Here is a 17,468-nt window from a genome sequence, read left to right on the forward strand (position 1 = left end):
TGCCGGTGAGGTGTCCAATGAAAACTCATGCTCGGCTGACTCTGTCTTGGCCAGTGGTTCCCAACCTGTGGTCCGCGACGGTACTTCAGGGGGTCCGAGGGAAGTCTGAAATGTTTGGATCAGGCCCATCGTGATCCTTGCTTCTTTCTTTTCTTTTTTCCCATGGGGGGCGGGAGGGGAGGCGGTCTCCGTGAAATTTTACTACATTGAAAAGGGGACCGTAACCACCGGTCTAGGCTGCTTGTGTACGTGTACGATGTGGGTGTGCAGAGTTACGCCCAGGGCTTTGGATTGCTATGCCACATGTGCTCTGTCTGGGCTGGGAGGGGTGGTTACTCCATGCCACATGGACAAAGGCTGCCAGTTGAGACCTGCGCAGCACCCAATGGCCCCTTGCCTGACAAGGACACACCTGGGGGCTCCGGGGATCCTTGCCTAGAAAGGACAGAAACTGGTTTGTGGGTCACGTGACCAGCCCAGTTTGGGAGGCACCAGCACCCAGGAGAATGGGTTTTCCCTCCGCCTGGGCAAGGTGATAAAAGTATCCTGAGGCTGCCTGCGCCTTGTCTTCAATCCTGCCCTTGGCTCCAGAGGCACCACGGGGAAGGACGGAGGGCCCTGCTGACCCATCCTACCATAGGATGGACTCCAGAGACTTGTACGCCGGCAGTTTGTACCATCTCTGCTGAGCCTGCACCAAGAACTGGGTGATCGACGTCTGTGATGGATTCTCTGTAACAATCTCACTCTCGACCTTTTGTGTCTCTGACAACGGAGTCCCTCTGCCCTCTGTCGGCAGCACGCGGGTACCTCCCAGCGGCGGGCCAGGGCAGTGTGAGGCGGCCGGGGCTGCTTCTCATCTGCAGCTGCTCTGACCGGTCGCCAGGCTCCTCTCGGAAATGAGGAACCAAGAACCGGGGGGAGGCAGCTGCAGACGTGGATGAGGAGGCTGCATAGAGCCTGAGGGAGGCTGCCCCAGGCCATATGTGGTCAGGAGCCACACTGTGGCGACCCAGACAGGATCCTCGCGGTCTTTGCTCTTGCACAGCCTCTGTGCCCGCCGCACTGAGGGAGCTTTGCCCACGTGCCGTGGCAGCATCCAGGGAACCACGGCCCAGCACCGCCCGGGCTCTCACCATGGTTCTCGTTCTTGATGGGGAAGCAGAGGATGTTGCGGGTCCGGAAGCCGGTGCTGTCGTCCACCCCCCGGTAGAAGAGCGGATGGGAATAGGCGTCCTTGATGTTCAGGATCTTCCCTGTCGTGGCCACGTGACCCGCGATGCCCTGATCCGCCGGGATGCGGATTTCGTAGCTCTGAGGGGCGGGATTGACAGAGATGTGGGTCCCACACTGTCCAGCCCTCCCCTGGCCCAGGCCCCCTACACGCCCATCCCCGTACAATCCCATAAGAATATAAGAATGGCCAGACTGGGTCAGACCAAAGGTCCATCCAGCCCAGTGTCCTGTCTGCCGACAGCGGCCAATGCCCGGTGCCCCAGAGGGAGTGAACCGAACAGGTAATGATCAAACGACCTTTCTCCTGCCATCCCGCTCCACCCTCTGACAAACAGAGGCTAGGGCCACCATTCCTCACCCATCCTGGCTAACAGCCATTGATGGACTTAACCTCCATGAATGTATCTAGTTCTCTTTTAACCCCTGTTATAGTCCTAGCCTTCACAACCTCCTCAGGCAAGGAGTTCCACAGGTTGACTGTGCGCTGTGTGAAGAAGAACTTCATTTTATTTGTTTTAAACCTGCTGCCCATTAGTTTCACTTGGTAGCCCCTACTTCTTATACTATGGGCACAAGGAAATACCTTTTCCTTATTCACTTTCTCCACACCACTCATGATTTTATAGACCTCTCTCATATCCCCCCTTAGTCTCCTCTTTTCCAGAGACTAATCCCAGCTCCTGGGATTCAGTCCCACTGTGTATCTTGGACCCTGTCCCTCCCCACCTTTGTCTCCAACCCTCGTCCAGCCTCCTGGTCCCAGCTGTGTCACTCCTGGCCTTCACACAGCAGTACCTCAGCCTGGCCGCCGGCCCCTGCTCTCCTCCTCGTGACCAGCCAGCCCTGGCTCCAGCTGGCCCCTTGGGCCTCACCTCGTCCTTGTGCCACTCCATCCTCCTGGGCCTGCCTATACTACCGTCCCCATGACGTCCCCACAGCTGCCTCTGGGGAGGATTTACCTCATCATCCACCACGCCCCCGTCAAACACCTTGGCCACCAGCTCATGGCTGAACCTGTCCAGCAGGAAAACTGAGCATCTGCAAGAGACAACCAGCCCCACCGCGGCAGCTCAGTCAGATCGCCACAGCAACCAGGCATCCATGGCGACGCAACCCCTCTAGTCACAGGGCAAAGCCCGTGGAAGGCTGACAAACAACCCCCATTGACTTCCCTCAGCTTTAGACCAAGCCCACAGCCTCTGGTTAGCACAGCTCCTGTTGGATTCTTTGAGCCAGTCCCAGGACTCTCGGGGCTCCCTTCATCCTGCTCTCTGGTGGTGGGCTCCACAGGCCTGGCCACATTACAGCTGGGGAACAACGTTCGGCTTTCCTCAGTTTCCCCGATGTCCCTTCCAGGCAAGCTGTTCTTCATTTGGCTGTTCTTCCTGCCCTAAACTACACTGAGAAGCAGCTGCCACGCTCTGTCCCAGAGGCGGCTGCATTTCTGTGGTGGACAGTGACCCCTTTGCACAGACGTGAAACACTTCGCGGCCATGTGAGATACAATTAGTGTAACCCACACTCCTATTGGGTCTGGTTCACTGTCCCATGTGGTGGCACTTAAACCACTTACAGAGAGCGAAAGACTGAGCTTGCTCTACAGCCGGAGCTGAGCGCTAGCTGGCTTTTAGCTCAAGCTGTAGAGGCTCATGCACTAAGCTCCAGGGCTATGTCTACACTCGGGGCTTCTTGCGCAAGAAATATGCAAATGAGGCGAAGCGTGGAATATCGCCGAACCTCATTTGCATACTTAATGAGCCGCCATTTTTGCAGAAGAGGCTCTTGCGCCAGAAGGAGCTGTCTACATGGCCCCTTCTCGCTCAAGAAAAACCCTCTTGCGCAATGTCACTACGCTGATTATTTTCAGGAATAACGGCATTGTGCAAGAGGGTTTTTCTTGCGCAAGAAGGGGCCGTGTAGACAGCTCCTTCTGGTGCAAGAGCCTCTTCTGCAAAAATAGCGGCTCATTAGGTATGTAAATGAGGCTCAGCGATATTCCACGCTTAGCCTCATTTGCACATTTCTCACGCAAGAAGCTGTGACTGTAGACATAGTCCAGAGGTCCCAGGTTCGGTTCCACCTGTCCGCGTTACATCAACGGGTTTGCCAACAGCAGCATTATACATATACATTTGTGAACGGCATGTTCCTCTAGTCTGGTCCTCTCCTGTGGCTTTTCTCGTGGATGGGGGGTGATCTAGCCCTCCTGTCTCCCCCAAAAAAACTAGGGAAATTAAAACATAAAAACTGCACTTCCTGTTATATTTACAAATGCAGACACTTGACAAGGGGAAAATATAAGATTGTAAATGTGTAACCTTAACTCTGCCCCTTGAGACACAAACCTTTCACGTTACCCCTAGTCCTTGTGCAGCTGTATCATTCTGCTGCAGTCTTTAGTCACACATCAGCTGTTCTGTGGCACCATAGGAGCCTCTCTCTGGGACCCAACGCTGCATGAGGCAGGAGCCAAAGAAAACATGTGTCCCCTGAGCCCTGCGTAGGCTGCATGGGGCTGAGTTTTGCTCAGCTCTAGTCTCTGCCTGTATTTCGTGTGAATCAGGCCCTCTGATGACCAGCCTTGGGAAGCCCTGTGTTTGTACCTTTGTGGGGTTGGGGATCTCAGGCGGGGGCCTCTGTGCAGCTGTGCAGCAGGTGGGTGATCTGGCTGGTGACAGGACCCCCCGTGCCCCTTGGGGCTGACTTCGCTGCTTCTCCAGGCCACAGGGTGACAGGGAGCTCAGCTGTGATCCTCTCCTTGGTCTATGCAACGCGCTGGAGGGAGCGGGCAGCTGGGCAGCGGCGTTCTAAGTGCGGCCCCTGCCCGGAGTAGGATCTGTCCCAGGCCAGACCCAAGAGAGAGCCGCCCTGATCAAAGAGATCAGGGCCCGGCTCCTCCTGAGCCGGGGGGAGCCTAGCACAGCAGCTCTGCCAGCCCGGCTCTGCTTCAGACAGGGGGATCTGAGAGGAGAACCAGGCCCCGTCGCCACGCTCAGGAAGTTGGCAGGTTTGCTGCCTTACAGGAGCAGCGGTTCCCGGAGCACGTCCCAGCCACAGCAGAGACCCAGGACCGTAACCCCGGCGTGCATGCACCCATGGCTCCTTCGGTGCAGGGGGCACCCAAGGCAACTCCCGCCCTCCCCGGTAACACCCCATGCAGAGCAGCCCCCGGCTCACATTTCGGCGTTGCTGAGATTCCGGGCTTCCGTGATGATCTCCTGGAGCAGCACCGACACATCGTCTGCGGGGGAGAAGCGGATGGTTTGGCAGCTCAGACCAGGCCCAGGCAGCGTGGGCAGGGGGACCAGCGAGAGCACACGGAGCCGCCCACCTCTAGGCCTGAGCCCCCTGCCCCTGAGCACAAGGCCTCCCCAAGGGACAGCCCTGGGACCAGAGCTGGGAGTGACCTGGGGACTTGGCACAGGGGCACCCACATCACCCTGAAGCTGGAGCTCTGGGGCTAGGCCATGGCCCTGGCCACCAGCCCCATACCGAGTGCATCTCTAGGATGCCAGGCTGTGGCTTTATGGTCTGAACACACCAGGGTTCTAATCCCAGCTCTAATGCCAGTTTCCTCCACAGCGAGTCACTGCCTGGCCCCTGCCTCAGTTTCCCCATCGGGACAGGGGGACAGGGCTGCGGACCTACTCCGCAGGGAAACTTGGTGAGATGCTCAGGGGATCGTGGAGGGGCTATGTAAACAGTGTGATGGCCAGACTGCTCATGGTAACACCAGGGCAAAGCTGGAAGGGCATCACTGGTAGCCTCATGGGGTCACTGAGAGCAGAAGTGAGCCTTTAGCGTCGCTACATGGCCCTGATGCCCCAATTCCATCCTCTGGGCACACGGGCGTGGCTCTTCGCCGCCCCCGAGGCTGACTAGAGCAGAGTGAAGACATCTGGGAGCATGCAGCCAACTTGGGGCAGCCATGCAGGAGCTGGGGAAGGACACCAGCCAGCTAAGCAGCGTGGTAGCCAGAGGATGAGATGCCTAGTGGTTAGACACAGCCTGAGACCTGAGGGGAATTCTCTGCGGACTCTGTCATGTAGGGCAAGTTGTTTCACTACGTCATTGCTTCCCGCCTCAGTTTCCCCTCTGTGAAATGGGGATAATGATTGTGCCTGGAGCCTGGGCAGGGCACTGCTGTATGAGAACAACCCTAGGCTGGGCATGCCAGGAGCAAAGGTTCCCCGTCCAATCCCTGGTCGGCTGGAGGATCGTCTTTCTGCTGCTGAGCGGGGCTCCAGAGGGCCTGTCGCATCACCCTCTTCTCCCTTCGGCTGGGGATGGGGCCTGAGCTGTGAAGAGCAGGGGCAGGGGCAGGGGCAGGGGCAGGGGCGGGAGCTGGCCGAGCAGTCAGAAGCAGGGCAGAACCGACCCACCCCTCCCTGGATGTTCAGAGCCAGGGGGTGGTTCATGGCCTGGCACAGATGGGGCTGAGCTCAGCCGATGCAGACTCCTCCCAGCTGGACATGCTGGCCCGGTGCCAGAGGGGACCCGGATCGCCCGGCCCAGGGAACCCAGAGAGCCAGGTCCAGCCCCGCCCCCAATAGCTGTACAGCCTTAGAGCCGAGAGCCAGGAACAGGTGTCAAGGGGTTGTGATCCTGGCCCCATATGGCTGAATGGGGGCTCAGGGCCCAGCTAGAGAGGGGCGTCCCTGCACAGAGACTGCTACCATGCGGCCCCTTAGTGGATAAACTCAAGCCCAGCCAGCCCCGTGCCTTAAGCCCACAGGAAAACACCCGCATGCAATGGGTGCTGGTGGCCCCGTGGGAAACAAGGGAGGGGTTCTCAGCCCGGCCTGCACCGGGCGCTGCCCCTGCCACGACCCCTTTCCCCGAGGCTGTGGGCTGGCGCTCACAGTGGCAGGTGCCTCCAAAAGGCCCAAGATCCCAGTGTGGGGCAGCACTGACGCTCTCTGGGGCAGACGGAAGGCAAGTTGGTCAGGGACATTTTCGGGGTCAGGGCTGGGTCTCCGTGATGTGCCGTAGTGGGGGAGGTAGATGGTGTGTACACGTGTGTGTGTGTATGCACAGGGGATCTATGTGTGGAGGGGAACTGTGTGTGTGTGTGTGTGTGTGTGTGTATAGGCAATCAGGTGTGTATGCATGTGTGTGTGTGTGCAGGGAATGTGTGTGTGCAGGGAATATGTGTGTGCACAGAAATGATGTGGACGCATTGGAGAGGGTCCCGCAGAGGGCAACAAAATGACTCGGCTGGAGTACATGATCTACGAGGAGAGGCTGAGAGATTTGGGATTTGGGAACAGCCTTCAACTTCCTGAAGGGGGTTCCAAAGAGGCTGGAGAGGTTTTCAGTGGTAGTGGTGGTGGGGGGGGGGGGGGCGGCGGGCAGCACGATGAGCAATGGTATCAAGTTACAGTGGGGAAGCTCGAGGTTTGATATTAGGAAAAACTGTTTCCCTAGGCGGGTGGGGAAGCACTGGGATGGGTTCCCCAGGGTGGCGGTGGAATCTCCATCCCTAGAGGTGTTTAATAGGGATGTCAACGTGTAGTCGACACAGTTTATCCGTTAACCCTATCGACAGCACGCACTCCCCCATCCCTTGCTGCCTGTGATACAGAGGCAATGAGGAGTAACAGTAGTTCGAACTAGGAGCTTTAATTCGAACTACCTAGTCCGTGCTGTGTGCAAGGGGTTCGAACTACCGGGCATTTAAAAATAGTGGTGCCTGGGAACATGCAAATAAAGCCTGGGATATTTAAATCCCGGGCTTCATTTGCAAATTCGAATGACTAAATTAGCCACCCTACTTCAAACTAGGGGGCTAGTGCAGACATACCCATAGAGAGGCAGTAGTGCAGGATGGCAAGGGGCTCCCCGGGAATAGGGCCAGGAGCACACTGGCCGGTGGCCCCGCCTCCAGGGGCTACTGAATAGTCGTATAACCGCTAAAATTTGATGCGGTTACATGATTATTCAGTTAATTGACATCTCACATCCCTTGACAAAGCCCTGGCTGAGTTGATTTAGTTGGGATTGGTCTGCTTTGGGCAGGGGGCTGGACTCGATGACCTCTGAGGTCTCTTCCAGCCCTAGGATTCTATGACTTTAAGTGCATGAGTGCAGGGATCTGTGTGCGCATGCGTGTGTATGTGCACAGGGAATCAGTGTCTGCACACGTGTAGGGGATCTCTATGTGTGTACATGCGTGTGCATGGAATCTGTGTGTGTGTGCATGTGCAGGGGATCCATGTATGCATGTGTGTGCGGGATAGCCATGTGTATATGCATGTGTGTGCAGGATATCCATGTGCATATGCGTGTGTGTGCAGGATATCTGTGTGCATATGCATGCATGTGTGCAGGGGATTTGTATGTGTATGTGCCTGCATGTGAAGGATATCTGTATGTGTATGTGTGAGCAGGATATCCATGTGTATATGCATGTGTGTGCAAGGGATCAGTGTGCACATGCGTGTGCAGGGATCCGTGTGCACATGTGTGTGCAGGGGATCCGTGTGCACATGTGTGTGCAGGGGATCCATCTCAGGGCGTGAGAGGGAGATGCTGCCCTGTAGTGACTGCTCTGCAGAGAGGACAGGGAACACTCTTGCTCCCAGCTCGAGCTGCCGTAGCTCCAGTGCTGGGAGCTGGATGTCGGAGCGCAGAAGCCAGAGTTCTGGGCCCAAGGAGCCTTGCCTGTCTAATGCCTGCAGAGCGGCAGCCTTGCATTTGTCATGGTCCCCTGGCCAGTCCACTAGGATTGTGGCTGTTTAGAGGGCCCCAGCCTGGCACCACCAAACCTGGGCCAGATGAAGGCCCAGACCTGGAGGAGAATGGCTCCATGCCCCATGCCCCGTGTCCCAGCCGTCCCATCTGGGAGTCGGGCGCTCACAGACTCCATGGCCTGTAGGAACAGAAAAAGCCACCTACCCAAGTGCGTAAACAGGTTCTTAGCCACTTGCAGGAGCGCCTGGGGGGGAGAAGGGAAATCTGGTTATCTGAGTTCAGGACCGGAGTTAATTAGACAAATCCGCTCCCCTCCCCCCGCCATCCGCCTGGGCTCAAGCCAAGCTCCCCTCCGGCTTCCTGCCTGTGACCTACGCAGCCTCCTCTAAATCCCCATGGTTCTGCCTAATTAGCCCTCATGATCTTCCCTGAGCACCTGAGCCCCCCCCGTCTCAGGGGCGGCGACATGCCAGCTCGCAGCGCGTGATGGCAGCAGGGCCAGAGACGGAGCAGGTGCACAGATGCCTGACAAGCGAGCTCTTCCGCCACGGCGTTAGGGCAGAAGTGGAGATCGGGGCCCTACGGGGCCAGGCGCTGCACATAAGGAATGTGAGCCGGTGCCTGTCCCGGGGATCTGTCAGTCTGTGCAAAGGGTGGGAGGGGAAACTGAGGCATGGCGCAGGACCAGTCTGTGGCAAAGCTGGAAATGGAACCCAGGTCTCCTGGCCCCCATTCCCTGATCCAATGCTTTAGCCGCTAGGCCTCACTGCCTCCCCTGCTGGGCGTTCCGAGGAGCACACAAGAAATGCACCGAGGGCCGTCGGGCGGTGAAGGGACAAGGATGCTGTCCCAGAGGATAAGCTTGGTGTGCTGTCGTTCAGAGAAGTCCCTGCCTGAACCAGCCCCGTTCCTCCTATCAAATGGATACTGGACATTTCTGGCATCCCATTAATCCCCCCTCACGCACCCTCCCCCTCCCCCTCCCCCTCTCTCCCTGGGAGCAGCAGCCATCCCTCGGGGCAGGAATCATTCCTGGCTGGGAGATGCTCCTCTGTCAGGCATCAGGTCCTGCCTGCCGATGCTACGCCCCATAGTGCCGCTGGAGGGAGCCCTGAGCATGGCATGTGTGTGGCAGAGCTGCGGGGGCAGGGCAAGCAATCCACTTCTGACACTGCCACGAAGCGGGATGGATGCACCAGGCGACAGGTGTCGGCCTGGCTGAGTGTGTGAAGAAGAGCGGGCCAGTGTGTGCAACCAAAGCCAGAGCCGGCCTGTGCGACTGTGCGAGATCTCCAGGTGCGTTAGTGTGCAAGCCCACGAGGGTATCCGCGCGTGCGAGGCAGCACCTCACCGCTGGCAGGCTGGTGTTTGCCTGGGTGCACCCGTGGTGGCAGGTGCAGCCATGTGCCGTGGCATGCAATAGTGTGAGAGGAAAGGTGCAGTAAGTGTGCGTGACCCAGCACGTGCGTGTGCATGCACGAGTGTGCCGGGGTGTGTTCACTAACCCTGAGCAGCAGCAGGTCCAAGCCCCCAGGAAGCAGGGCGGGAAACAGTTTTTCCCATCCTGCAAATATCGTGAAGAGTTGGCAAATTTTCACTGACTTTGGACAAAAAGTCAAAACCAAGCGCTCTTGCAAATCGCAAAACCAAAAATGTTTCGGCTTCGGCCAGTCCCAACGGCTCCGTTCATGAAGCAGAAAGGAAACATTTCTTGGGGATTGCCATGGTGCTGTCTGTCACCTTTCCTCCTGTGAATGAGCTTCAGCCTCAGAGCAAAAAGCTGGTAAACGGGGCCGTTTGGGTTGTTTCCAAACTTTTTTTTTCAAACTTGCTTCCAGTTGGGAGATTGGCTAACACAGAGCCCGTTTCTGAAGGAGTTCAATAAATCAGCCTCTTTTTGTAAAAAAAACCCCTTTTGTCAAAAAGGTCCTGACCAGCTGGCTCCCGGAGCAGGCTAGGACGAAAGCTACCCACTAGGGGGCAGCGCTCCGCATACAGCCTGTGACCCTCCTAGAACTCAGGCTTTGGAAGTTTGTTATAGATGGGGACAAGTGGCTACTCCCCAGCACCAGCCAAACTGAGACTAGAACCCAGCCTCCTCCCATCCCCTTCGGGGGATGCTGTACCCACCCTCTCTCTCCCCAGGAATCACTGAGGCCGGTGTTATTATTGAACCCCTCTGCCTGGGGGAAGCGGAAGTATGAACAGGTGCCATCAGGGCTGGGGGAGGTGAATTACATCCTGGCCAGGGTGCCCATGCACAGGGCGCATTGTACAATGGCCAGCATAGGGCGCTCATGACACAATCTGCCTCCATGCAGAATAAGCACCCGCTTCCCAGCAGGCTGTGCAGCAGCAGCCCCATGAGGGGAAGCATTGCCTAGTGGTTAAGGCACTGGACTAGGTTACCAAAGATCTGAGTTTAATGCCTGACTCTGCTACTGACTCCCTAAATGACCAGACACAAGTCACTTTATTTCCATGCCTCAGTTTCCCATCCGTAAACCGGGGCTGATGATTGTCGTGTCTAATTATAGTCAGCCCCTGCGGGCAGGGACTGTCACTCAAAGTGTGTCCAAGCAGCGCCTGGCACAGTGGGGACCCAGTCTGTTCTGGGCTGCTGTCCCTTGGATCTGCTTCCAGCAGAAACCCCTACTCCTCGCTTCCCTCCCCCACCTATGCCCTGGCCCAGGAGCAGGATGGTGCCCAGAAGGACTCAGGACTAAGCACTAGCTCTGAGCCCTTCTAGGGGGTCACCGTGCCCAGCTCAGCCTCCCTGGGAAAATACTGGCAAAAAACCAGCTTGGCACTAACGTCAAACAGCGTGGCCTGATGCTTTGGAGCGTCTTGGCAGCTTTAAGCCTCGTGAGACGTTCCTGCTGATGTGTCAATGGACGGCTGCCCCCTGCTGGCTGGTGCCAATGTGCATATAGGCTGCTGCCTGCTCCTGGATGGTGCCATTGTGCGTATGGACTGCTTGCCCCCTGTGTGTATGGACGGCTGCCCCCTGCTGGATGGTGCCAATGTGCATATGGACTGCTGCCCCTGCTGCATGGTGCCACTCTGTATATGGCCTGCTGCCCCCTGCTGGATGGTGCTGATATGCATATGGACTGCTGCCATTATGTGTATGGACTGCTTCCCCCTGCTGGATGGTGCCATTGTGTGTATGGACTGCTGCCATTATGTGTATGGACTGCTGCCCCCTGCTGGATGGTGCCATTGTGTGTATGGACTGCTGCCATACTGCTGCCATTATGTGTATGGACTGCTGCCCCCTACTGGATGGTGCCATTGTGTGTATGGACTGCTGCCATTATGTGTATGGACTGCTGCCCCCTGCTGGATGGTGCCATTGTGTGTATGGACTACTGCCCCCTACTGGATGGTGCCGTTGTGTGTATGGACTGCTGTCCCCTGCTGGATGGTGCCATTGTGTGTATGGACTACTGCCCCCTACTGGATGGTGCCATTGTGTGTATGGACTACTGCCCCCTACTGGATGGTGCCATTATGTGTATGGACTGCTGCCCCATGCTGGATGGTGCTGATGTGCGTATGGACTGCTGCCCCCTGCTGGATGGTGCCATTATGTGTATGGACTGCTTCCCCCTGCTGGATGGTGCCGTTGTGTGTATGGACTACTGCCCCCTACTGGATGGTGCCATTGTGTGTATAGAGTGCTGCCCCCTACTGGATGGTGCCGTTGTGTGTATGGACTCCTGCTTTCTATTGCTGTGACTAGGACAGGTCGTTCTTTAGTGGCTGGTGTCCTGAGCAGAGGCCTAGCCCCACCACCTGCACTAAGAGCGGGTGATTCACGTCTGGCTCTCGCTGGCAGGTCTGTGTTTTACTGCCTGCGCAGGATGCCACAGGTGCCCAGGGGCCTGCACCCCTGGCACGGGACCAGTGAGCTATTGTGAGCCTACCCCAGCGCCAAGGGCCTCCTGCGGACAGTAAGCAGACAATGGTGTTGCCAGGGCATCCCCCAGCTTCTCTGCACCCTGTGGGCGGAGCGAGGCCCCTGCTGCCTGTCCTGCCCCTGCCAGCTCAGTGTCACCTCCCAGGGCCCTGGCGATTCAGATCCACGTGGCCCATTTAGCCAGGCATGGCAGCTTGGGCTCTGGACTCGTCCCTCCCAGCCTGATTAGCATTGTCAGAGCAGCAGGCTGGGGCGGGCTCGGGGGCTGAACGACAGGCGATGTAATTAGTGGTGTGTCGGGCCCCATGAGGGGGGAGGGGCGGCAGGGCTACACAGCGTGGTACTGACTCATCTCCTATGGGTGCCAAGCCAGGTCAGAGCTGGATGGATCGGGATGTGGACGGGGAGGGTGACACCAGCGGAGGAAAAAGCCAAGTCGCCTGGCTGACAGGCCGAGGGCACAGCCCAGAGATCTGGCCGAGGGACAGGTCAGAGAGGGTGGATCAGAGAGGGGCTGGATCTACCCTAAAGGCATGCAGGGCAAGTTGCCTCTTCCTCTGTGCCTCAGTTTCCTCAGCTGTAAACTGGGCTGAGGTTTCCCTACCTCACAGGGGGGCTGGGAACTTTAAGCTATTTGTGTCTGCAAGGTGCTTACAGCCAAGGGCAGTGTACAGATAACTGGGGTACCCAACGTGGGTAATCCCACAGGTCCAGCCTTGGTAGCTCCCAACTGTCAGGATGGGGATCCCCTGAAACATGGGACTGCCCCTGCCTTTCCTGGCCGATCAGCCTTGAGTTTACACCGAGACGCGTGAAACGTTCTCCCGACGACCCAGTGACTCGCTCTTCTCCCTGGCCTCCAGGTGGGGATGGGGGGGCACACTACAGGCCCTGCCCCATGACAATGCCAGAGACAGCCCGACAGCCCTTTCCACCTGGGGGGGGGGGTTCACAGAGGGGACCCTGTGTTCAGACAGCCCTCCTCAGTGTAGCAGGCTGGCAGTGCCGGTCACATCCCCCTCTCGGAGTGGGCCCCCGTGGCGGGTAACAACCAGCTACTGCTACCAGCCGGCGGAGTTACTCCCTTCATTGAAGTTGGCGAGGCCTGCTCTGTGGGTCCAGCCTGTGCTGGCAGGGGGCGGAGGGTAGGGGCCCAGCCTGCTGCGGGCTGTTCAACCTCCTTTCCAATGTCTGTCTTGCCCCATCCTGTCTCTCAGTGCTGGGGTGATCCAGGACTGCCGCGCGATGCTCTGTGAAGCGTGGATGCTCATCCCAGCCCCGCCCCAACCTGCGCCTGGCACAGCCCGTTCCACCCTGCAGCTGAGCGGCCCCCTTACCTGGCACTCGCACTTCAATTTCTGCTCCTTCTGGAAGGCCAGCGTGCTGGTCAGGACGGTGGAGGTGTAGCAGAAGCAGTGCTGGATCCTGTGCTCGTCGGCCTCCGTGTAGCTGAGAAGCGAGAGGAACGGCGCGGTCAGCTCCACCTTGCTGACATGCAGCCACCTCTGGGGTGGGACGTGGCCGCTGTGTCCCAGGGGGCCTATGCAACGTGCTGCTCCAAGGCCAGGCCATCCCTGTGCAGCCTCTGCTCTGGGTGAAGGCGCCGGCAGGTCCCTTATATGTGATGTGATCCGGGCACCAATCGCCAGAGACACTGGCATGTGTGCCTGCTCTCCCTGCGGCCATGCCTCAGTTTCCCCATGTGTTGACCAGGAGTGAGGCTACTGACCCATCTTGCAGCCGGGTGGGGGGGAAGATTACTATGCGGCAGAATGCAGGGCCGGGACCAAAGCCCCCCAGCCCTTCCCTCGCTGTTGCAGGCTGGTTCTGCCCAGCCCAGGTACCTCGAGGATGTCCCATATGTTCTGCCAGGCCCCAGGTCAGCTGGGATTTGCCCTCATCTGCCCTGCCCCCTTCCCACAATCCCGGCCTCCACACGCCGTCTCCAGCAGTGATGCCGAATGCATCCAGGGAACGTCAGTGGGATACTGGGGGGCTCAGGAAAGGAGAGTTCAGGGCAGCTGAATAGGAGGCTGGCAAAGGTCGGGCGAGCTGGGCACAGGGCCAGCCAGCCCAGCGGCGAGGGTGGGACTTTACTCTGTTCGTATTCAGCTCCGAATCCGAGTCTCACGATGTGAATTACCCAGCGAGGGGCATCTGCACCTGTGGGTTAGGGAGGTGCTTCCCTGCGCCTTTAATGGGAGCGGGCACCTGGCTCGGCCCTTGCAGGGACGCTGCAGGCTTAGATCATCAGCAGAGCCCTTCCCCCTTCCTACACCCACCTGGGGCCACGCAGTGTTCCCTGGAAGCTGAGCATTTGGGCGGCTGCGCAGGAGAGATTCAAATGCCGCCCAGCAGATTAGCAGAGCTCCCAGAATGCCCACAGCCGGCAGCGTGTGTTTCTGTGGGTGGTGCACACCTGCCCCTGCTTTGGTGCATGGAACAAACATTATTCTGCACATGGATATTAAAAACGAGAGGGACTGTTAGTGCCAAGCACCAGGCAGTAAAGGCCCTGGGCATGATTCCTTCCCCTTGGGTGGTTACTGGCACAGGCAGCTCAACACAACACTATTCCAAATGGAGCAAAGGCAAAGCCACAGGCCCCAGCCCAGCCGGGAGGAGCAGAGGCACCGTCAGTGCAGGGCTAGTGCCCAGGGAGCTGCGTGCCCGAGCTGCCGACTCACCTCTCTCCTCCCAGCTTGTTGAACGCGCAGGCTAAGGCCACCACCTGGGAGGTGGCCCGGCTAATGACCGGCACGCACAGCATGGAGGTCACCTCGAATCCCAGCATGTTGTGAAGCTGCTTGTGTTCCTCCTGGGGAGAGACAATCAGACGGGGTGAGGGTCAGGATGTGGGGCACAGGAGGGGCATATGGGGGTGAAGGTTGGGACCTGGGCCACAGGAGGGGGTGAGAGTCAGGCTGTGGAGCAGGGGAGGGTCTCACAGGGTGCTGGTTGGGATGTGGGGTGTAGGAGGGTCTCACAGGGTGCTGGTTGGGATGTGGGGTGTAGGAGGGTCTCACAGGGTGCTGGTCGGGATGTGGGGTGTGGGAGGGTCTCACAGGGTGATGGTTGGGATGTGGGGTGTGGGAGGGTCTCACAGGGAGCTCGTCGGGACGTGGGGTGCGGGAGGGGCTCACAGGGTGCTGGTCGGGATGTGGGGCAGGGGAGGATCTCAGAGGGTGATGGTTGGGATGTGGGGCAGGGGAGGGTCTCACAGGTTGCTGGTCGTGATATGGGGCGTGGGAGGGTCTCACAGGGTGATGGTTGGACTGTGGGGCAGGGGAGGGTCTCAGAGGGTGCTGGTCATGACGTGGGGCGTGGGAGGGTCTCACAGGGTGATGGTTGGGCTGTGGGGCAGGGGAGGGTCTCAGAGGGTGCTGGTCGTGACGTGGGGTGTGGGAGGGTCTCACAGGGTGATGGTGGGACATGGGGAGCGGGAGGGCACTGGATTTATGGAGCGATCCCATGGCCAGATGAGACCACTTCTCTAATTTATCAACCTCCGTCTTGAATTGTGTGGGGCGGACCTGGCCCAGGATTCCAGCAGCGGTCGCCCCAGTGCCCCACTCTGAGTTCAAATAACCCCTCTGCTCCTCAGTAGAAGGAGCTGATATTTCGAACAGGTCCTGTCCCATCACAACCTGCCCCTCCTTGGGGAGGGCCTTAGCGCGGGGCGGTGGGAGCTGCGCTACACTAGCTGTAAGAAATGTAAGTGTGGGGTGGGGTGCGGGAGCCTCAGGGCAAAGGGTTGTGGTGTGGGGGATGCAGGAGTTAGGGCAGGGGGCTTGGGGTGCAGGAGCCAGGGTTGGGGAGTATGAGGATGGGCTTAGGGCAGAGGGTTGGGAGTGTGGGGGGACTCAGAGCCAGGGGGATTGGGGATGCAGGATTCAGGGAAGGGAGCTTGGGGCAGGGGCCTGGGGAGTGTAGGGGCAAGTGCGGGGGTCAAGGCCTCCATTTTGGGGGCCAGGGAGGCTGCAGCCGCCCATACCTGGTCCTTGTTGCGTTTCCTGCTTCCTCTGACTAGGGAGGGAGGAGAAAGTGCCACCCTGCTGCATTCACTCGCTCCGGGCTGCCCAGGGGAGGGCAGAGGAGGGATGTGGCGGGCTGGGCTTGTTTCCATCACTCCCTAGTCACTGAAATCAGGAAGCAGGAAAAGCAAGAGGGACCCAGTGTGTGCGGCTGCAGCCCCCCGCCCTCCGAAATGGCAGTGGGGGAGGCTCAGGGAGCTCCAGAAGGGGAGGCATGTCCCCCTCTAACCTGCCCGGCTGCCCGCCCCTCCCACTGCAGCTGAGCACAAGCTGAGGAAAGGTGCAGGAGTTAGGTGCTATGAACCACAGCCATGGCAACACACTAGCTACACGTGTGACTGTGTCTCCCCCCGTCCGGCGGGAATCACCTGCCCAGTTAGCAACAGGGAAAGGATCCGGGATGTTATGACCCCTGATTACAAGCCCAGTTTGAGAACCGATGCCCTAACTGGAAGGCAGCGTGGCCTGGAGGACACAGCACTGCACTGGGGACACTGACTGGCCGGGTGACCCTCGGCAAGTCACCTCCCTGCCCCGTGCCTCAGTTTCCCCATCTCTAGAACAGCGGTGATGCTACTAAAGCCTTTTGCGTTCTGTGGAGGACGGTGCTCTAGGCAAGAGCTAGGCATTAACATTATTAATTCAACCCACATAGATGGCTGAGCCGCCACCCGATGATAACAGCCAGGCGGCGGCAGCTGCCTCTGATCCCCATCTCTAGCCTCGCTCGGAGTGTCTGGGTCATGGGGACGAGAGGAACAGTCTGTTCCCGGTGCTGCTGCCATGGGGAGGTCCTGCAACGTAGATCTGTCACAAATGGCTTCTCAAGGAGAAAGAGGAGCAATGAGAAAGGCGTCTGGGGAGCAAACTTTCCACAGCCTGTTACTCCATCACCTTCTGTAGGATTTACTGCTGGGAGTCAATCCAAACAGCTGTTTTACCCTCTGCAACTGCTGGACCACATGGCCTTTCTGTTTAGAATTGCTTAGCTCCAGCACTGCGGGGGCTGCCGAGGGCAGAAACCAAATGCTTATCTTGGCCGTGCCAGAGCCCGCGAGGCGCAGCACGTGACTGGCCCTGCCCAAGAGGGGACGGGCATTGCTGATTCTAGTCTTTAAAACACCCAAAGACGCCAAGCCCTTCCGTACTGAACAGAGAGCAGGAGGACCAGGCAGGTGCGACGTGATTTGACTGGAAGAGGAACCTACAAATCAGCCGTGTTTGCATGTGTGAAGCTAATCGCATACACTACAGGGGTCAAGGAGGAGCGTGTCATTTGCTGGGTGTGATTATGCCACCGGAATGCATGTTTCCCAGGTGGATATGGAGTGATGAGGACTGGCTCTGTGCTTGGATTTCAGACGTTTGCTTTTGGGAAGCACTAAGAGGAGGGCGCTCCGGCCAACGTATGGAGAAGCGTCTATTCCAGTCGGCAGAAGTACTTGACTGACACTGGACCTGGGGAAGTGCCAGTCCACATCTGATGGGCTTTCCTGGGAGGCTACGTCTAGAGTGGCAAGGTTTAGTGTAAATACTCTAAATGCAAGGGTTTTTGTGTTAGAGTATTTGAGTAAGAGAGCGTC

The 17,468-nt window shown here is 58.2% G+C and overlaps 1 protein-coding gene across 2 annotated transcripts in view; it reads right to left on the reverse strand.

Annotated features, from left to right (window-relative positions):
• Positions 1 to 17,468, reverse strand: part of PDE2A (phosphodiesterase 2A) — a 348,564-nt gene that overhangs the window by 17,153 nt on the left and 313,943 nt on the right. For both annotated transcript variants that reach the window (XM_075919627.2, XM_075919628.2), the window contains 6 exons: positions 14,539 to 14,669; positions 13,189 to 13,300; positions 8,134 to 8,173; positions 4,414 to 4,477; positions 2,196 to 2,274; positions 1,137 to 1,314 (listed from right to left, as the gene is read on the reverse strand). In XM_075919627.2, the coding sequence (XP_075775742.1) occupies positions 1,137 to 1,314; positions 2,196 to 2,274; positions 4,414 to 4,477; positions 8,134 to 8,173; positions 13,189 to 13,300; positions 14,539 to 14,669 (604 nt within the window). The remainder of the gene's footprint in view (positions 1 to 1,136; positions 1,315 to 2,195; positions 2,275 to 4,413; positions 4,478 to 8,133; positions 8,174 to 13,188; positions 13,301 to 14,538; positions 14,670 to 17,468) is intronic.

Source organism: Pelodiscus sinensis, chromosome 1 (assembly GCF_052426305.1).
Source record: "Pelodiscus sinensis isolate ZL-2025 chromosome 1, ASM5242630v1, whole genome shotgun sequence".
Lineage (NCBI taxonomy): Eukaryota > Metazoa > Chordata > Testudines > Trionychidae > Pelodiscus > Pelodiscus sinensis.